Raw genomic sequence first — 22668 nt, 5'->3', positions numbered from 1 at the left:
ACCCAGACAATTGGGACGTCCAAAAGCAGTCCCTGGGTGGGTAAAATAACACCTCGTGATAGGGCCGTAAAAACAGCCCTTTCCTACAGGTGGGCAACCGCCGCCTGAAGGACTTGTCTACCTAGGCTGGCGTCCGCCGAAGCCGAATGCACCTGATAATGCTTGGTAAAAGTGTGCAGACTCGACCAGGTAGCCGCCTGGCACACCTGCTGAGCCGTAGCCTGGTGCCGTAATGCCCAGGATGCACCCACGGCTCTGGTAGAATGGGCCTTCAGCCCTGAGGGAACCGGAATCCCAGCAGAACGGTAGGCTTCAAGAATTGGTTCCTTGATCCACCGAGCCAGGGTGGATTTGGAAGCTTGCGACCCTTTACGCTGACCAGCGACAAGGACAAAGAGTGCATCCGAGCGGCGCAGAGGCGCCGTGCGGGAAAAGTAGATTCTGAGTGCTCTCACCAGATCCAACAAATGCAAATCCTTTTCACATTGATGAACTGGATGAGGACACAAAGAAGGTAAGACGATATCCTGATTGAGATGAAAGGGGGATACCACCTTAGGGAGAAACTCCGGAATCGGGCGCAGAACCACCTTGTCCTGGTGAAACACCAGGAAGGGAGATTTGCATGACAGCGCTGCTAGCTCGGACACTCTCCGAAGAGACGTGACCGCTACTAGAAAGGCCACTTTCTGTGAAAGGCGAGAAAGGGAAACATCCCTCATAGGCTCGAAAGGCGGCTTCTGGAGAGCAATTAGAAACCTGTTCAGATCCCAGGGCTCTAACGGCCGCTTGTAAGGAGGGACGATATGACAAACCCCTTGCAGGAACGTGCGTACCTGAGGAAGTCGTGCTAGGCGTTTCTGAAAAATACAGATAGCGCTGAGACTTGTCCTTCAAGGGAGCCTAGCGACAAACCTTTTTCCAAACCGGATTGCAGGAAGGAAAGAAGAGTAGGCAATGCAACTGGCCAGGGAGAAACTCCCTGAGCAGAGCACCAAGATAAGAATATCTTCCACGTCCTGTGGTAGATCTTGGCGGAGGATGGTTTTCTAGCCTGTCTCATGGTGGCAATGACCTCTTGAGATAATCCTGAAGACGCTAGGATCCAGGACTCAATGGCCACACAGTCAGGTTCAGGGCCGCAGAATTCCGATGGAAAAACGGCCCTTGGGACAACAAGTCTGGTCGGTCTGGTAGTGCCCACGGTTGGCCTACTGTGAGGTGCCACAGATCCGGGTACCACGACCTCCTCGGCCAGTCTGGAGCGACGAGGATGGCGCGGCGGCAGTCGGACCTGATCTTGCGCAGCACTCTGGGCAACAGTGCCAGAGGTGGGAACACATAAGGTAGCCGGAACTGCGACCAATCTTGAACTAAGGCGTCCGCCGCCAGAGCTCGGTGATCGTGAGACCGTGCCATGAAAGCCGGGACCTTGTTGTTGTGCCGGGACGCCATTAGGTCGACGTCCGGCATCCCCCAGTGGCGACAGATCTCCTGAAACATGTCCGGGTGAAGAGACCATTCCCCTGCGTCCATACCCTGGCGACTGAGGAAGTCTGCTTCCCAGTTTTCCACGCCTGGGATGTGAACTGCGGATATGGTGGATGCCATGTCTTCCACCCACGTCAGAATCCGCCGGACTTCCCGGAAGGCTTGCCGACTGCGTGTTCCTCCTTGGTGGTTGATGTATGCCACCGCTGTGGAGTTGTCCGACTGAATTCGGATCTGCTTGCCTTCCAGCCACTGCTGGAAGGCTTGTAGGGCAAGATACACTGCTCTGATTTCCAGAACATTGATCTAAGGGTGGACTCTTGCTGAGTCCACGTACCTTGAGCCCTGTGGTGGAGAAAAACTGCTCCCCACCCTGAAAGACTCGCGTCTGTCGTAACCACCGCCCAGGATGGGGGTAGAAAGGACTTTCCTTTTGACAATGAGGTGGGAAGAAGCCACCACCGAAGAGATTCCTTGGCCGCCTGAGAAAGGGAGACGTTCCTGTCGAGGGACGTCGACTTCCCGTCCCATTGGCGGAGAATGTCCCATTGTAGTGGACGCAGATGAAACTGCGCGAAAGGGACTGCCTCCATTGTTGCTACCATCTTCCCTAGGAAGTGCATGAGGCGTCTCAAGGGGTGTGACTGGCCTTGAAGGAGAGATTGCACCCCTGTCTGTAGTGAACGCTGTTTGTCCAGCGGAAGCTTCACTATCGCTGAGAGAGTATGAAACTCCATGCCAAGGTATGTTAGCGATTGGGTCGGGGTCAGATTTGACTTTGAAAAGTTGATGATCCACCCGAAACTCTGGAGAGTCTCCAGCGCAACGTTCAGGCTGTGTTGGCATGCCTCTTGAGAGGGTGCCTTGACAAGTAGATCGTCCAAATACGGGATCACAGAGTGACCTTGAGAGTGCAGGACTGCTACTACTGCTGCCATGACCTTGGTGAAGACCCGTGGGGCTGTCGCCAGCCCGAAAGGCAGAGCTACGAACTGAAGGTGTTCGTCTCCTATAATGAAGCGTAGAAAACGCTGGTGCTCTGGAGCAATCGGCACGTGGAGATAAGCATCCTGGATGTCTATTGATGCTAGGAAATCTCCTTGAGACATTGAGGCGATGACGGAGCGGAGGGATTCCATCCGGAACCGCCTGGTTTTCACGTGCTTGTTGAGCAGTTTTAGATCCAGAACGGGACGGAAAGACCCATCCTTTTTTGGCACCACAAACAAATTGGAGTAAAAACCGTGACCTTGCTCCTGAAGAGGAACAGGGGTCACCACTCCTTCTGCCTTTAGAGTGCACACCGCTTGCAGAAGAGCATCGGCTCGGTCGGGAGGTGGAGAAGTTCTGAAGAATCGAGTTAGAGGACGAGAACTGAACTCTATCCTGTACCCGTGAGACAGAATGTCTCTCACCCAACGGTCTTTGACCTGTGGCAGCCAAATGTCGCCAAAGCGGGAGAGCCTGCCACCGACCGAGGATGCGGAGAGAGGAGGCCGAAAGTCACGAGGAAGCCGCCTTGGTAGCGGGTCTTCCGGCTGTCTTTTTTGGGCGTGACTGAGCCCGCCAAGAATCTGAGCTCCTCTGATCCTTTTGAGTCCTTTTGGACGAGGAGAATTGGGACCTGCCCGAGCCTCGAAAGGACCGAAACCCCGACTGTCCCCTCCTCTGTTGGGGTTTGTTTTGTCTGGGCTGAGGTAAGGATGAATCCTTACCCTTGGACTGTTTAATGATTTCATCCAAACGCTCACCAAACAGTCGGTCACCAGAAAATGGCAAACTGGTTAAGCACTTTTTGGAAGCAGAATCTGCCTTCCATTCCCTTAACCACAAGGCTCTGCGTAAAACCACGGAGTTGGCGGACGCCACTGCCGTACGGCTCGTAGAGTCCAGGACAGCATTAATCGCGTAAGACGCAAATGCAGACATTTGAGAGGTTAAGGATGCCACCTGCGGAACAGATGTACGTGTGACCGTGTCAATCTGTGTAAGACCAGCTGAAATAGCTTGGAGTGCCCATACGGCTGCGAATGCTGGAGCAAACGACGCGCCGATAGCTTCATAGATGGATTTCAACCAGAGCTCCATCTGTCTGTCAGTGGCATCTTTAAGTGCAGCCCCATCTTCCACTGCAACTATGGATCTAGCCGCAAGCCTGGAGATTGGAGGATCCACCTTGGGACACTGGGTCCAGCCCTTGACCACGTCAGGGGGAAAGGGATAACGTGTATCCTTAAGCCGTTTGGAGAAACGCTTATCTGGATAAGCGTGGTGTTTCTGGACTGCCTCTCTAAAGTCAGAGTGGTCCAGAAAAGAACTTAATTTACGCTTGGGATACCTGAAATGGAGTTTCTCCTGCTGTGAAGCTGACTCCTCCACTGGAGGAGCTGGGGGAGAAATATCCAACATTCTATTGATGGACGCTATAAGATCATTCACTAAGGCGTCACCATCAGGAGTATCCAGATTGAGAGCGGTCTCAGGATCAGAATCCTGATCAGCTACCTCCGCCTCATCATACAGAGATTCCTCCTGCTGGGACCCTGACCAGTGTGATGAAGTCGAGGGCCGCTCATAGCGAGCTCGCTTAGGCTGTCTGGGACTGTCGTCCGTGTCGGAGCCTTCACCCTGGGATGCATGGGACACCCCCGGAGCCCGGAGCTGTTCCAACTGAGGGGGACCAGGGAGCAATGATTCAACAGTGCCCATGGTCTGAGTTACTGGTCTAGACTGCAAAGTTTCTAGAATTTTAGTCATAGTCACAGACAATCTATCAGCAAAAACTGCAAACTCCGTCCCCGTCACCTGGACAGTATTCACAGGTGGTTCTCCCTGGGTCACCTCTAGCAGAGGCCCCGGCCGAGCAAGTGCCACAGGGGCCGAGCACTGCACACAATGGGGGTCAGTGGAACCTGCCGGTAGAGTAGCCTCACATGCGGTACAAGCAGCATAGAAAGCCTGTGCCTTGGCACCCTTGCTTTTTGCGGATGACATGCTGTTGTCTCCTCTGAGCAATCTAGGAGGGTATATAGCCAAAAATCACCAGCGACCGTACAGTGCAATGTATAGCATGTAAGCATAAAAATACAAATGTACACTTCGGCACTAGTGGGGTCAGCACCAGAGGTGCCGCTTACCGCCCGCTCAAACGCGGGTGTGTGGTCGCCAGAATCCCGTGTCTGGGTCTCCCAGAACTTGTCTCCCCTCTCCAGCTCAGACTGCACACAGGAATGGCTGCCGGCGTTCTGTGAAGAGGGGTGGACCGTGGGCGTGCCTCAGACAAAGTGCGGGAAACTGGCGTCCCACTGTGCCCAGTGTGAGGGCTGGAGTATGTAAAGTAGACTCCAGCCCTCGGCGCTGACGTTCTGTACAGCGTCCCGTCCTTCCCCTGACTGGCAGGCCTGGGGGCGGGAACGAAACGAGGCTGATGCTGCGGGCAGAGAGGCTGATGCTGCGGGCAGAGAGGCTGATGCTGCGGGTAAAGAGGCTGATGCTGGTGCAGCATGGGGGATGGAGCACGATGGGGAGTGCGCAGCATGGGGGATGGAGCACGATGGGGAGTGCGCAGCATGGTGGATGGAGCACGTTTGGGAGTGCGCAGCATGGCGGATGGACCACGTTTGGGAGTGCGCAGCATGGCGGATGGAGCACGTTTGGGAGTGCGCAGCATGGCGGATGGAGCACGTTTGGGAGTGCGCAGCATGGTGGATGGAGCACGTTTGGGAGTGCGCAGCATGGCGGATGGACCACGTTTGGGAGTGCGCAGCATGGCGGATGGAGCACGTTTGGGAGTGCGCAGCATGGCGGATGGAGCACGTTTGGGAGTGCGCAGCATGGCGGATGGAGCACGTTTGGGAGTGCGCAGCATGGCGGATGGAGCACGTTTGGGAGTGCGCAGTATGGCGGATGGAGCACGTTTGGGAGTGCGCAGCATGGCGGATGGAGCACGTTGGGGAGTGTGCAGCATGGGGGATGGAGCACGATGGGGAGTGCGGAGTATGGCGGATGGAGCACGTTTGGGAGTGCGCAGCATGGCGGATGGAGCACGTTGGGGAGTGCGCAGCATGGGGGATGGAGCACGATGGGGAGTGCGCAGCATGGTGGATGGAGCACGTTTGGGAGTGCGCAGCATGGCGGATGGACCACGTTTGGGAGTGCGCAGCATGGCGGATGGACCACGTTTGGGAGTGCGCAGCATGGTGGATGGAGCACGTTTGGGAGTGCGCAGCATGGCGGATGGAGCACGTTTGGGAGTGCACAGCATGGGAGATGGAGCACGATGGGGGGTGCACAGCATAGGGGATGGAGCACGATGGGGAGTGCGCTGCATGGGGGATGGAGCACGATGGGGGGTGCGCTGCATGGGGGATGGAGCACGATGGGAAGTGCACACCTCTCCCCAACACACACACACACGCGCGCGCACTGCACAACACACCACACACACACACTGGGAACCACAAACAACTGCTCTACACAGACACCCACACACACAGACAACGCTGCACACACACAACACCCAACACACAAACACCGCGGCACACACAAATATACGCACATACCGCACAACACACACATTGCACAAAACATACCTCCCCCCAAAACACACCACACACACACAAACCGCGCAACACACACACACAACGCTACAGACACACAGCGCTCCACAAACAACGCAACACACATACAACACCGCTCTCACCCCCCGCCACACCCAGACAACACCCAGAACATGTACAGCGCCCTACACAAACACTTGGTAACTACACACAACAACATCTATATATATATATATATATATATATAACAAAAATCATACATGAACTACACAATATGTAAATTCTAGAATACCCGATGCGTAGAATCGGGCCACCTTCTAGTATACTATAAATCTCTAATCAGATTAATACATTACAAATTATTAACCCTTTTACATCCCACACCATTGAACCAGGGAACTAAGAAACCTTCAGCAAAACCTTAAATTAATCATTCTGCTTTCAACTGATCTGGATAAAATGCTAACCATGGTAATATTTGATTAATTTGACTGGCTGCAATGCTTTTTGGAACTGAAAACAAAAAAAAATAAAAATGGAAGTAGATGAATAAATAAACAAACAGTAATTGTATTGATTACAATTGTCAAACACTAAATAATACACAAGGAGACAGTGACGGAAGAAACTGAATAACCCCAGACTGAACTGGACACAATTAAACCATATATATAATGGACAAATAAACCCAATTAAATAATATAGTTATTAAGCTAGTAAGCAGCGTAATTACTCAGATAATCCATTAGATGGATTACACTGTGCTATAAACCACTGTACTATGCTATATTCCGCTATACTATGCTATAAACCATTGTACTATGCTATATTCTGCTATACTATGCTATATTCCGCTATACTATGTTGTATACCGTTGTCCTATGCTATATACCACTGTACTATGCTATATTCCGCTATACTATGCTATATTCCGCTATACTATGCTATATTCCGCTATACTATGCTATATTCCGGTATACTATGCTATATTCCGCTATACTATGCTATATTCCGCTGTACTATGCTATATTCCGCTGTACTATGCTATATTCCTCTATACTATGCTATATTCCGCTGTACTATGCTATATTCCGCTGTACTATGCTATATTCCGCTGTACTATGCTATATTCCGCTATACTATGCTATATTCCGCTATACTATGCTATATTCCGCTATACTATGCTATATTCCGCTATACTATGCTATATTCCGCTATACTATGCTATATTCCGCTATACTATGCTATATTCCGCTATACTATGCTATATTCCGCTATACTATGCTATATTCCGCTATACTATGCTATAAACCATTGTACTATGCTATATTCTGCTATACTATGCTATATTCCGCTATACTATGTTGTATACCGTTGTCCTATGCTATATACCACTATACTATGCTATATTCCGCTATACTATGCTATATTCCGCTATACTATGCTATATTCCGCTATACTATGCTATATTCCGCTATACTATGCTATATTCCGCTATACTATGCTATATTCCGCTGTACTATGCTATATTCCTCTATACTATGCTATATTCCGCTGTACTATGCTATATTCCGCTGTACTATGCTATATTCCGCTGTACTATGCTATATTCCGCTGTACTATGCTATATTCCGCTGTACTATGCTATATTCCGCTATACTATGCTATATTCCGCTATACTATGCTATATTCCGCTATACTATGCTATATTCCGCTATACTATGCTATATTCCGCTATACTATGCTATATTCCGCTATACTATGCTATATTCCGCTATACTATGCTATATTCCGCTATACTATGCTATATTCCGCTATACTATGCTATATTCCGCTATACTATGCTATATTCCGCTGTACTATGCTATATTCCGCTATACTATGCTATATTCCGCTATACTATGCTATATTCCGCTATACTATGCTATATTCCGCTATACTATGCTATATTCCGCTATACTATGCTATATTCCGCTATACTATGCTATATTCCGTTATACTATGCTATATTCCGCTATACTATGCTATATTCCGCTATACTATGCTATATTCCGCTATACTATGCTATATTCCGCTATACTATGCTATATTCCGCTATACTATGCTATATTCCGCTGTACTATGCTATATTCCGCTGTACTATGCTATATTCCGCTATACTATGCTATATTCCGCTGTACTATGCTATATTCCGCTGTACTATGCTATATTCCGCTGTACTATGCTATATTCCGCTATACTATGCTATATTCCGTTATACTATGCTATATTCCGCTGTACTATGCTATATTCCGCTATACTATGCTATATTCCGCTATACTATGCTATATTCCGTTATACTATGCTATATTCCGCTATACTATGCTATATTCCGCTATACTATGCTATATTCCGCTGTACTATGCTATATTCCGCTGTACTATGCTATATTCCGCTGTACTATGCTATATTCCGCTATACTATGCTATATTCCGCTATACTATGCTATATTCCGCTATACTATGCTATATTCCGCTATACTATGCTATATTCCGCTGTACTATGCTATATTCCGCTGTACTATGCTATATTCCGCTATACTATGCTATATTCCGCTGTACTATGCTATATTCCGCTGTACTATGCTATATTCCGCTGTACTATGCTATATTCCGCTATACTATGCTATATTCTGCTATACTATGCTATATTCCGCTATACTATGCTATATTCCGCTATACTATGCTATATTCCGCTATACTATGTTGTATACCGTTGTCCTATGCTATATACCGCTGTACTATGCTATATTCCGCTATACTATGCTATATTCCGCTGTACTATGCTATATTCCGCTATACTATGCTATATTCCGCTATACTATGCTATATTCCGCTATACTATGCTATATTCCGCTATACTATGCTATATTCCGCTATACTATGCTATATTCCGCTATACTATGCTATATTCCGCTATACTATGCTATATTCCGCTATACTATGCTATATTCCTTTATACTATGCTATATTCCGCTATACTATGCTATATTCCGCTATACTATGCTATATTCCGCTATACTATGCTATATTCCGCTATACTATGCTATATTCCGCTATACTATGCTATATTCCACTATACTATGCTGTATACCGTTGTCCTATGCTATATACCGCTGTACTATGCTATATTCAGCTATACTATGCTACGTACTGCTATAGTACATACTCCTATATTATATACTGGTATACTATATCCCGCTATACTATGCTGTATACCGCTGTACTATTCCGTACACTGCAGTATGCCGGTGCTCAGCAGACCTGCCCTACCTATCTCCGGCAGCTGCAGCTTCACTCAACAGCGCTCCGTACCGTGTAAGCCCCGCCCCTCAGGGTGGTCACATGACTCCTACTTGTGTACGGTGCTGGTGTTGCCTTGGAGACGCGGTGTGCCTTGGAGACGCTCACTACAGAACAGTGGGTGAGTTGTCGCCTACCCTGGGCCGAATCCGCCGAGCACAGGTGAGGAGCCGGCTCCGGAGCACTGCCAGGGTTAGGAGATGTCGGTGCTGGTGAGATGGGGGCTCTGCCAGGGGGCTGGTGAGGTGGGGGCACTGCCAGGGGGCTGGTGAGGTGGGGACTCTGCCGGGGGGCTGGTGAGGTGGGGACACTGCCAGGGGGCTGGTGAGGTGGGGACACTGCCAGGGGGCTGGTGAGGTGGGGGCACTGCCAGGGGGCTGGTGAGGTGGGGACTCTGCCGGGGGGCTGGTGAGGTGGGGACACTGCCGGGGAGCTGGTGAGGTGGGGACACTGCCGGGGAGCTGGTGAGGTGGGGACACTGCCGGGGGGCTGGTGAGGTGGGGACACTGCCGGGGAGCTGGTGAGGTGGGGACACTGCCGGGGAGCTGGTGAGGTGGGGACACTGCCGGGGGGCTGGTGAGGTGGGGGCACTGCCGGGGGGCTGGTGAGGTGGGGACTCTGCCGGGGGGCTGGTGAGGTGGGGACACTGCCAGGGGGCTGGTGAGGTGGGGACACTGCCAGGGGGCTGGTGAGGTGGGGGCACTGCCAGGGGGCTGGTGAGGTGGGGGCACTGCCAGGGGGCTGGTGAGGTGGGGACTCTGCCGGGGGGCTGGTGAGGTGGGGACACTGCCGGGGAGCTGGTGAGGTGGGGACACTGCCGGGGAGCTGGTGAGGTGGGGACACTGCCGGGGGGCTGGTGAGGTGGGGACACTGCCGGGGGGCTGGTGAGGTGGGGACACTGCCAGGGGGCTGGTGAGGTGGGGACACTGCCGGGGGGCTGGTGAGGTGGGGACACTGCCGGGGAGCTGGTGAGGTGGGGACACTGCCAGGGGGCTGGTGAGGTGGGGACACTGCCAGGGGGCTGGTGAGGTGGGGGCACTGCCAGGGGGCTGGTGAGGTGGGGACTCTGCCGGGGGGCTGGTGAGGTGGGGACACTGCCGGGGGGCTGGTGAGGTGGGGACACTGCTAGGGGGCTGGTGAGGTGGGGACACTGCTAGGGGGCTGGTGAGGTGGGGGCACTGCCAGGGGGCTGGTGAGATGGGGGCACTGCCAGGGGGCTGGTGAGATGGGGGCACTGCTGGGGAGCTGGTGAGGTGGGGGCACTGCCAGGGCTTGGTAGGTGCCAAGGTGTCTGGCCTGGTGTAAGAAGTGTAGGCTGAGCAGGGATGAAGACCTGAATCTGCCATTACTTCATTACTATGGTCTCTGAAGTTAGGACTATATTCTATGTGTATATATGAATGTGTGTGTATATGTAGCTATATACAGTTAGGTCCAGAAATATTTGGACAGTGACACAATTTTCGCGAGTTGGGCTCTGCATGCCACCACATTGGATTTGAAATGAAACCTCTACAACAGAATTCAAGTGCAGATTGTAACGTTTAATTTGAAGGTTTGAACAAAAATATCTGATAGAAATTGTAGGAATTGTACACATTTCTTTACAAACACTCCACATTTTAGGAGGTCAAAAGTAATTGGACAAATAAACCAAACCCAAACAAAATATTTTTATTTTCAATATTTTGTTGCGAATCCTTTGGAGGCAATCACTGCCTTAAGTCTGGAACCCATGGACATCACCAAACGCTGGGTTTCCTCCTTCTTAATGCTTTGCCAGGCCTTTACAGCCGCAGCCTTCAGGTCTTGCTTGTTTGTGGGTCTTTCCGTCTTAAGTCTGGAGTTGAGCAAGTGAAATGCATGCTCAATTGGGTTAAGATCTGGTGATTGACTTGGCCATTGCAGAATGTTCCACTTTTTTGCACTCATGAACTCCTGGGTAGCTTTGGCTGTATGCTTGGGGTCATTGTCCATCTGTACTATGAAGCGCCGTCCGATCAACTTTGCGGCATTTGGCTGAATCTGGGCTGAAAGTATATCCCGGTACACTTCAGAATTCATCCGGCTACTCTTGTCTGCTGTTATGTCATCAATAAACACAAGTGACCCAGTGCCATTGAAAGCCATGCATGCCCATGCCATCACATTGCCTCCACCATGTTTTACAGAGGATGTGGTGTGCCTTGGATCATGTGCCGTTCCCTTTCTTCTCCAAACTTTTTTCTTCCCATCATTCTGGTACAGGTTGATCTTTGTCTCATCTGTCCATAGAATACTTTTCCAGAACTGAGCTGGCTTCATGAGGTGTTTTTCAGCAAATTTAACTCTGGCCTGTCTATTTTTGGAATTGATGAATGGTTTGCATCTAGATGTGAACCCTTTGTATTTACTTTCATGGAGTCTTCTCTTTACTGTTGACTTAGAGACAGATACACCTACTTCACTGAGAGTGTTCTGGACTTCAGTTGATGTTGTGAACGGGTTCTTCTTCACCAAAGAAAGTATGCGGCGATCATCCACCACTGTTGTCATCCGTGGACGCCCAGGCCTTTTTGAGTTCCCAAGCTCACCAGTCAATTCCTTTTTTCTCAAAATGTACCCGACTGTTGATTTTGCTACTCCAAGCATGTCTGCTATCTCTCTGATGGATTTTTTCTTTTTTTTCAGCCTCAGGATGTTCTGCTTCACCTCAATTGAGAGTTCCTTAGACCGCATGTTGTCTGGTCACAGCAACAGCTTCCAAATGCAAAACCACACACCTGTAATCAACCCCAGACCTTTTAACTACTTCATTGATTACAGGTTAACGAGGGAGACGCCTTCAGAGTTAATTGCAGCCCTTAGAGTCCCTTGTCCAATTACTTTTGGTCCCTTGAAAAAAAGGAGGCTATGCATTACAGAGCTCTGATTCCTAAACCCTTTCTCCGATTTGGATGTGAAAACTCTCATATTGCAGCTGGGAGTGTGCACTTTCAGCCCATATTATATATATAATTGTATTTCTGAACATGTTTTTGTAAACAGCTAAAATAACAAAACTTGTGTCACTGTCCAAATATTTCTGGCCCTGACTGTAGGTGTAGGGGTCAGCACAACAACTGGGGGGGCGGCCGGACACAGTGGGGAGGGGATTGTCACATATGTCATCAGCAATCGTTTGTAAAAGACATCATCTCAGGTTAGCAAAGCAAATGTTCAAATTACAATATGGCAGAAACATATAGTGTATAAATATCAACATTCCAAAGTAGACTGATGTGTACAAGAGCAATCGACCTCCGGCTTCACGAGTAGCAGTATGTGTGAAGGATACAGGAAATGATACAAGGTTTTAATTATTTTAAGGATATAAATATGAAGATTGTGATGTGCGTTTGTATTCTGCCCCTGAGGCAATACTCCGCGGGACCATCTTTCTCCACAATTACCTCTGCATGTTATGTCTCTACCAGCTTTACACATCCATTCTTCTTTGCAGAATAGCTCTAACTCAGTGAGATTGGACGGACACGTCTGTGAACAGCAATTTTCTAGTCTAGTGGGATTTAGGTCTAGACTGTGACTCACATCAATATGGTTTGATGTAAACCCTTCCACTGTAACTGGCGGTATGTTAAAGTGAGCCTGTCAGGTACAATATGCACCCAGAAACACGAGCAGTCCTGGGTGCATATTTCCAGTCCCTGCCTATAGTAGCACACATAAATAAATATTTAGAAAAAGTATTTCTAAAAATCCTTTATAATATTCTAATGAGGCCAGGGAGTAGTCACAAGGGCGTTACTTCCCTTGGCTAGTCGGCCCCCTTAGCATGTAGCATGTCCCTGTGGGTGTGCTAACATGCTAATGAATGTGCAGCGTCACAGGATGATCTCACCTCTCCGCTGCCATCACCACCCAACCCTGGACTCAATGTGCATGATTAGAAGTCCTGGACTTCCTGTCATGCGCAGTATGAAGCCGGGTGTTCACGTCCCAGCTTTAAACTGGTGTAGTACACATGACCAGAAGTCCGGGGGCGTTCTTATCGTACGCACTGAGACGAAAACCAACGGTGGCGTCAGAGGTGAGAGCGACCATCCCTCTGACGCTGCGCATTCATTAGCATGTTAACACGCCAACAGGAGCGTACTTACATGCTAAGGGGGCCGACTAGCCAAAGGAACTAACGCCCTTGTGACTAGTCCCTGGCCTCCTTAGCATATTATAAAGGATCTTTAGAAATACTTTTTGTAAAGATCTCTTTATCTATGTTACTGTAGGCTGGGACTGCTAGGCAGGGATTAGAAATATGCACCCAGATCCACTTGTGATTCTGGGTGCATATTGGATCTGACAGGGTCTCTTCAAGGGTTGTTGTCTTGCTGGAAGGTGAACCTACACCCCAGCCTCAGGTCTTTTGCAGCCTCTGACAGGTTTTCTCTTGGCTGCTTCTCTAATTAGTGCTTTCCTTGCTTGGGATGTCAGTTTAGGTGTACAGTAGAGATGAGTGGACTCGCAGATAATCGGGACCGGCGGGTCCCTGCTATTTTTTTTTTTTTAAATCTTGTTCCGGTCTGGAATTCGGTATCCATATAAGTCTATGGGTACCAGAATTAAAGATGTTGGTGGAAGGAATGGGGGGATAAGAGTGCGCGTGATGTACTCACCAAGGCTCTGTCATGGCTGTATACTCCTTGAAGGTAGCTTATTCACTTCCGGAGCTAATAATTGAATATGCACTACTTCCTCCGCCCACCGGCACCTGTGATTGGTTGCAGTTTGACGCACCCCCATGCTGAGTGACAGCTTGTCTGACGTTTCCACTCATAGGCGCTGCATGTGTCTAGATCGTGCATTAAAAATAAAGGTAGATGCTAGAATGTATGGGCTCCTTTCAGGTAGGATGTAATTTGTCACGTGATAGGGGAGCGTGTTCAAAATGCAGCCCAATGTTTTCCAGTCCACGTGGGCATGGAGTTGTTTATAATAGAAGCAGGGGTCTTGGTGTAAGACCCCTAGATGGGTATGGTGCAGGGGGGGGCGAAGCCCCCTCCTTGCATTGAATATAGTGGACATAAGGAAACATTGCCATGCCCACCAACCAAGCGATCACGCCCACTAACCAACTAACTAACTGTCACTGTTAAAGTGCTGGCGGGGTGCGAGACATGGCCCCACACTTTAACAGTGACAGTACCAGCAGAGAGGTGCGGGCTGCACTCCCCGACCCCTGGCCGGCGCTGTCAGTGTTAAAGAGCTGGCGGGGTGCGGGGCATGGTTCTGTATTTTAAGCCAGAGTGCTTCAGGTCACCAGAGGTCATACCGTGGGAACCTGGATATGACCTCCGGTAAACTGAGTGACATCACTGCTGCCAGCCGTGTCCTTCTTGTCAGTGTTTCCCAGAAACTGTAGAGATCGGACATGTTTTCGGTCTCTCCAGGATAGGATGTAGCAGAGCCAGGACTATCGTGGGACCTCATGTGGATTACGTCGGACCTGCAGGGGTGTTTTTGGGGGTTAATAAAGTGATGAGAGAGGGTGTTTTTTGTATTTTATTCCAAATAAAGGATTTTTCTCAGTGTTTGTGAATTTCTTTTTATTTTTAGGATTAATGATGGGGGGGTCTCATAGACTCCTTCCCATCACTAATTTTGGGCTTGACGACAGTTGTGTGCTGTGACTAAACCCTCTTTACCCCGATTATTACCGTATCAGGGCAATCAGAAAGAGCTGGGTAAAGCGCCGAGCCTGTCACATCTAATGGATGCAACAATCTCGGGCAGCTACAGGTTGCTAGTTTTAGGCTGAGTGGCCTAATAACCATAGGCCTCCCCGGTCTGAGAATACCAGCTCCAGCTTTCGGGCTTTATCATGGCTGAGTATCAAAATTGGGGGACCGCGTGTCATTTTTTAAAGTTATTTATGTAACTAGTTAAAAAAAAAAAAGCCGCTTGTGGTTCCTCTTATTTTGATACACAGCCAAGATAAGCACACGGCTGGTGGCTGCAGCCTGTAGCCATATGCTTTATCTGTGCTGCTGTGCTGGGTATCATAATATGGGGAACCATGTGCCATGTGCCAATTGTTTTATGTATTTATTATTATGCCATGATACTGACCCACAGACAGTGCCTGTGATTGGTTGCAGTCAGATGCTGTGACACAGACTGGGGGTGCGTCTGACTGCAACCAATCACAGATGCCAAGTTGGCCGGTGGGCGGGGAAAGCAGTGCATATGCATGAGCAATGATGAACGGCACAGTAAGTGAAGGAGAGGCTGCGGGAGCAGTGTACAGTCGTGACAAAGCCTTGGTAAGTATGAAGCGCTCGCTTCATTTTATTTTCTTTATTTTTCCATTATTTTTTTAGTTTCTTGAGTGCTGGACCTGGATCAAACACCCGGAATCCTGGGCTTGGGTCCGACACCCAGGTATCTTTGAAACCGCGTGGATCCGGACTTTTGCAGTCCGGGTCCACTCATCACTAGTGGACAGCCATGTCTTGGTAGATTTACAGTTGTGCCATACTCCATCCATTTTTGAATCATGGATTGAACAGTGCTCCATGAGATGTTCAATTCTTGAGATGTAATCTATAACCTAACACTGCTTTACTCTTCTCCACATTTTTGTCCCTGACCTGTCTTCTTTGGTTTTCATGATGTTGTTTGATCCATAATGATCTCTAACAAACCTCGGAGGCCTTCACAGATCAGCTGTAGTTATACTGAGAATATATTACACAGGTGGACACAATTTACTAATTATGTGACGTCTAGAGACATTTTGTCACTCAGAATTTTATTTAGGATCAGACTGCAGAGGGCTGAATACTAATGCACGTCACAATTTTAACATTTATATTTTTTAAACATTTAGAAAATCATGTATCATTTCCATTACACTTCACAAATCCTTAATACTTTGTGTTGGTATAGCATATAAAATCCCAATAAAATACGGCTTGTGGGTGTACCGTGAAAAAATGGAGAAAAGTTCACAGGGTATGAATACTTTTTCAAGGCACTGTACTTCAAATGAATATTGTCCAACTTGTGTGAACGACACCTTTGATACCTTAGTGTATTGATTCTGCTGACAGCGTCCTCTGTTTCTCCTTTTCTGCAGCACCAGCATCTTATTCTCTATAAATCAAATAAAGGAAGACGCAAACTGCAGCCATGACGTCCGTATTACCCAGCCAGACAGAGATGAGAAGCGGGACATATACTTTCTCCAGTCAGCCTAGAGTGGTGCAGAACCGCAAGAAGTACCGATTAACACTGCCACTTATGTACGTGCAATATCAATTTCTCTACACCATCTGTATATATTCCTAGATGCATTGTGGTGAGAATAGGGACATTATCCATGAATTTGCACCTATCAAGTTGTATCATAATGCATGTTATAATTTTTATAAAATGTGCACAAACCTTTAATTGAAATAGGATGAATTACTTAAAGGGGTATTCCCATCTCCAAGATCCTATCCCAATATGCATTAGGTATGATAATAATATTAGCAAATACCTACAATTAGAAATGTAGTATAGTTCTTATGATTCACTATGTTGCTATCCTCATGTGCAGGGCATTGCAGTATCTTAGGTATCCATGGTTACAACCACGCATATAGTCACAGTTAGTTAGTTGCTCATGGGCATAACCATGGATACCTAGGCTGCAATGCCCTGCACATGAGGTAAGTGACATAGTGAATCAGGGGAACTATATTACATGTCTAATTGGAGGTATTTGCTAATAGTATGATGATTATACCTACTGCATATTGGATACCATCTTGGAGATGGCAATAACCCTTTAACAATGCGTCCTGTATTCTGAGCACATGCTTACCTCCATACTCCATGTAGTACAGGACGTCACACATCTGCCTTTCTCCCTCCTTACTAGCTTTTATGATGCTTTACATGCAGCATATAAGTGAAGAGCTGTGGAAAAACAAGCGCAATAGGGTCTTACCCCAATAATGTACAGGGAGGAGGACAGGGAGCAATAATACCAGATGTAGTTGTGAAAGTCACAACTATAGTATAGGCATGGATAAATTAGATCACGGCAGCAGCAACCCGAGTGGCAGATAACAGAAAACAATTGTAGAAAAAGGGTTTTCATGAGCCGCGCCAAATGATCACTGGTTCAAGTAGTCCGATTAATGAATCTTTATTTTGCACAGGTCTACGCGTTTCTGGAGTCTCAGCTCCCTTCCTCAGGACCGTCAGGCACAAGAAAACATCAAATCTCTTGATCTCAGAGATTTGATGTTTTCTTATGCCTGACGGTCCTGAGGAAGGGAGCTGAGACTCCAGAAACGCGTAGACCTGTGTAAAATAAAGATTCATTAATCGGACTACTTGAACCAGTGATCATTTGGCGCGGCTTATGAAAACCCTTTTTCTACAATTGTTCTCTGTTACATGCAGCATATGAAAGGGTAGCTGTAATTTATGAGAAACGTGGGATTTTAACTGGACATAAAAAGGTGTGAGCATCCTACTATTGCACAGGTTCTGATTAATCATTTTTTTTATAGGACTGAAGAGACGTACAATTTTGGAAATATTATGTATGACCCAAGGGTGGTCCGCGGCAATACTTATGCCCAACACATATTACCTTTGGTAAGTGGGACACGCAGACCTTTCATTGCATTAGTACAAGGTGTTCAGCCTGATTATAACCAGATGTTTTCATAACCATAATTAGGAAATTTTAAGGAAAAATGACAATTACAAAAGGTAATTATGAGATATACAGTGGCATGCCAAACTCTGGGCACCCCTGGTCAAAATTACTGTGATTGTGAACCGTAAAGCAAGTTGAAGATTAAATGATCTCTAATAGGCATAAACGTAAAGATGACACATTTTCTTTGTATTTCAGAGAATATGAATATGTATATATATATATATATATATATATATATATATATATATATATATATATATTCATCTTTTACATTTGAATAATTAAAAAAAGGAAAATGGTCCAATGCAAAACTTTGGACACCCTTGTAGATTTATGTGCTCAGATAACTTTGATCAAGGTTTCAGACCTTATTTTACTTGTTAGGGTTATGGCTTGTTCACTATCAATCATTAGGAAAGCCCAGGTGATGCAAATTTCACAGCTTTATAAAAAAAAAAAACAAAAACATAGCCTCCTTTAACCTTGTGCCAAAAAACAGCAGCCATGTGTTCTTCCTTAGAAGAACCCACTGCCTAGCACTCTGAAAATGAAAATGCTGGAGGCTCACAAAACAGGAGGTTATAAGAAGATAGCAAAGCCTATTCAAGTTGGCCTTTCCTCAGTTTGAAATGTAAATAAGATATAGCAGTTTACATTAACAGTGGAGGTCAAAATAAGGTCTGGAAGATCAAGGAAAACGTCTGTGAGAGCTGCTCGTAGGATTGCTAGAGAGGCAAATCAAAGCCCTTGCTTGACTTTAAAAGACCTTTAGGAAGATTTAGCAGACTCTGGAGTTGTGGTACATTGTTCTACTGTTCAGAGACAACTGCACAATATTAGCCTTCATGGAAGAATCATCATAAGAAAACCTCTCCTGCGTCCTCACCATAAAATTCAGCATCAGGAGTATGCAAAAGAACATCCAAGGAAGCCTGATGAATTTTGGAAACAAGTTGTATGGACAGATGAGGTTAAAATAGAACTCTGTGACCACAATGATCAAAGGTACGTGTGGAGAAAAAAGGACACAGAATTTCAGGCAAAGAATATCTCACAAACCATTGAGCATGGGGAAGGATCAATCGTGCTTTGGAGTTGTGTTACAACCAATGGCACAGGAAAGATATCACAGGTAGAGGGAAGAATGGATTCAATGAAATTTCAACAAATTCTTGTTGCAAATATAACACCATCTGTATAAAAAAGCTGAAGCTGAAAAGAGGATGGCTTCCACAATTGGTCCTAAACACACATCAAAATTCACAATAGACTACCTCAAAAGGCTCAAGCTGAAGGTTTTACAATGGCCCTCACAGTCCTCTGATCTGAACATCATTGAAAATCTGTGGCTAGACCTCAAAAGAGCAGTGCATGCAAGACGAGCCAGGAATCTCACAGAACTGGAAGAATTTTCCAAGGAAGAATGGATGAAAATCCATCAGACAAGAACTGAAAGACTCTTGGTTGGCTACAAAAAGCGTTTGCAAGCTATGATACTTGCCAAAAGGGGTGCTACTAAGTACTAATTAGAGCAAGAACTAAGGGTACCTTCACACTTTAGCGATGCAGCAGCGATCCGACCAGCGATCTGACCTGGTCAGGATCGCTGCTGCATCGCTACATGGTCGCTGGTGAGCTGTCAAACAGGCAGATCTCACCAGCGACCAGTGAACAGCCCCCAGCCAGCAGCGACGTGCAAGCGACGCTGCGCTTTGACGGAGCCGGCGTCTGGAAGCTGCGGACACTGGTAACTAAGGTAAACATCGGGTATGGTTACCCGATGTTTACATTAGTTACCAGCGCACACCGCTTAGCTGTGTGTGCAGGGAGCAGGGAGCCGCGCACACTGAGCGCTGGCTCCTTTGTTACGAGGGGGACCCGGGGAAGCGTGCCAAGATGGGAAATGGACTGCTTCCGCCGGTCAAGGTCCACTGTGCGGTGTAAGGGACCGCCGCTATGGTGGGTGAAGAGTGAGCGGGTTGCTGCTAGCGATCGTCTGGAATGTCACAGACGATCTATGTACACCGATCTGCCCTAACCCGTGAGGGTTGTATGGCACAGACCTCACGGCTCGGTGTACCTGTTGCACGGGGAAGCACAGAGGTGCCCACGCACGTGTGCCAGTGGAAGTCACGAGAATATGGCACGAGGGTAGCACAGAGGTGCCCACGCATGTGTGCTTTCAATAACCAGGTGAGTCCAATGGAGACTTGAGGAGCTCACCTGGGACAGGAACACGGCCTGTTGACGGGGGTACTGCCGGAGCAGCAAGGCAGGAACACGGCCTGCAAACGAGGTACTGCCGGAGCAGCAAGGGCCAAGCCCACAAGAGACAGTAATGCCTGAGCAGTGGCGTGGCAGCACGCTGCCAGACATCCAAACATAGAAGGACAGTCGCGCGCCGCCATGATGGCAGGGGGAGCTTTTAAGGAGGTGCAGCTCCACCCGAGGGCGGGCGCGAGGCGGAGATGACGGACTTGACCCAATCAGGGTCCACGACGTCCCAGCCTGGCCAGTCAGGATTCACCACGTCACCAGCCTTGTCATCAAGCCGTGTGACGTCAGTGAGCGAATCAGGAGCCACCACGCATTGCACATGCTCACCCTTCTGCCTCTGGGAAATAGAGGCGGGATCCTCGGTCTCACAATGTGGAGAGATAACGGGAATCTCACTGCTTCCCTGAGCAGTAAACCTCTGCACATTGCGCAGCCTCGCAGACCTTCGGGGCCGCTGAGCAGGAGAGTCTGCGGCAGGCCAGGAATGGGAGACCGCTTCACTCCTTGTAACAGGAGAACCACTAGGTGTCACCCTTCTGCTGCCTCTCTGAGAAGGTATCTCCTGCACACTGCGCAGTCTGGCAGACCTTCGGCGCTGCTGAGCAGGAGCGCTCGTGGCAGGCAAGGAATGGGAGACTGCCTCAGTCCTTGCCCCAGGAGAGCCATGAGATGTAACATTACCCCCCCGTCTAGGCCCCCCCCCCCTGTCCGTGCTTGAAGGCCGCTATCAAACCCGGGGCGCGGATATGATCCTCCAACTCCCAGGATCTATGCTCCGGACCACGGCCGGCCCACTCCACGAGGTAGTACCTCTTGCCCTGTATGACTTTTGTCTCCACAAGTTTTGCCACCTCAGGGTCGTCGGACGGGGAGTCGGTTTGAGCCGGCAGGGACCCCGAGAATTTATTAAGTCGTACGGGTTTCAGGAGGGACACGTGAAAGGTGTTGGCTATAGCCCAGCGTGGAGGGAGCTGGAGTCGATATGCCACTGGGTTTACCTGCTGTAGTACTTTAAACGGACTCAGATACCTAGGGGCGAATTTGGCTGCCTGTACCCGTAGGTTAACATTCTTAGAGGACAGCCATACTAGGTCACCAGGGGCGAAGGATGGTGCAGGGCGGCGGCGAACATCAGCCGTTGTCACCATCCGGTCTTTAGCCCTTTTAAGAGCCTCTTGGGTGTCATCCCAGATCTCCCGGGCCTTGGTCGCCCAATCCTCCACTCTAGTATCGGGTGACGTAATGGGCATCGGAACCGGGATTCTGGGATGTTGTCCGTTATTGAGTAGGAACGGAGTCTGGCCAGAGGATTCATGGACCGAATTGTTAATGGCAAATTCGGCCCAAGGAAGGAGGTTAGCCCAGTTGTCGTGGTGCGCGGATATAAAATGGCGGAGGTAAGTTACCAAGGTCTGATTAGTCCTCTCCACTAGTCCATTGGTCTCGGGATGGTATGCGGAGGAGATGTTCAGCTCTATCTGCAGGAGCTTACAGAGCTCTCTCCAGAAGCGAGACGCGAACTGGGGACCCCGGTCGCTCACCACCTTGTCAGGCATGCCATGCAACCTAAATACATGCCGAATGAACAAGGTGGCGAGAGCACGTGACGTCGGGAGTCGTGGGAGAGGCACCAAGTGGACCATTTTAGAGAAGTGGTCCGTGATGACCCATACGATCCTGTGCCCTGCTGACTTGGGCAGATCTCCCAGGAAGTCCATCCCCACCACTTCCCAGGGACGATCCGGCACTGGCAGTGGGTGAAGAAGACCTGCCGGTCTCTGCCGGGACGGCTTATTCCGATCACACGACATACAGGCTCCCACATATTCCTGTATGTCCTGGGGTAGTCTCGGCCACCAATAATGCCTGGTCACCAGGTCTCTGGTCCTTTTGACCCCGAAGTGACCCCCGACCTTGGAGGCATGGGCCCACGATAGCACCTCGTTCCGTAGTTCAGGGGGAACGAGGGTTTTGCCAGGTGGCACCTGGTCCAATGAAGTGGGAGTGACCATCCTCAAGCTGTCCGGGGGTAGTATAAGACGAGGCTCCTCCTCGTCCTCCTCCAACACAACCATACAACGTGACAAGGCATCGGCCCGTACGTTCTTCTCACTGGCCAGGTGGCGGATAATAAAGCGGAACCGGGAGAAGAATAAAGACCAACGGGCCTGCCTTGGGTTCAGGCGTTGTGCTGTCTGGAGGTATGTGAGGTTTTTGTGGTCAGAAAAAACCTCAAATGAATGCTTCGCACCCTCCAGGAGATGCTGCCATTCCTGGAATGCTAGTTTCATCGCCAGTAACT

At 48.7% G+C, this 22668-nt stretch overlaps 1 protein-coding gene across 2 annotated transcripts in view; it reads left to right on the top strand.

Annotated features, from left to right (window-relative positions):
* Positions 1–9441: 9441 nt before the first annotated feature.
* RSPH3 (radial spoke head 3) overlaps positions 9442–22668 on the top strand; it is a 62848-nt gene continuing 49621 nt past the window's right edge. Inside the window, exons 1-3 of one of the 2 annotated variants that reach the window (XM_075338250.1) lie at positions 9442–9512; positions 16506–16671; positions 17935–18022. In XM_075338250.1, the coding sequence (XP_075194365.1) occupies positions 16559–16671; positions 17935–18022 (201 nt within the window). In that variant the 5' untranslated portion in view covers positions 9442–9512; positions 16506–16558. Of the gene's footprint in view, positions 9554–16505; positions 16672–17934; positions 18023–22668 lie in introns of both variants that reach the window. The other variant, XM_075338249.1, reaches the window with a different exon arrangement.

This window comes from Anomaloglossus baeobatrachus, chromosome 3, assembly GCF_048569485.1.
Source record: "Anomaloglossus baeobatrachus isolate aAnoBae1 chromosome 3, aAnoBae1.hap1, whole genome shotgun sequence".
NCBI classification, from domain to species: domain Eukaryota; kingdom Metazoa; phylum Chordata; class Amphibia; order Anura; family Aromobatidae; genus Anomaloglossus; species Anomaloglossus baeobatrachus.
This window is presented reverse-complemented; position numbering and strand designations above follow the sequence as displayed.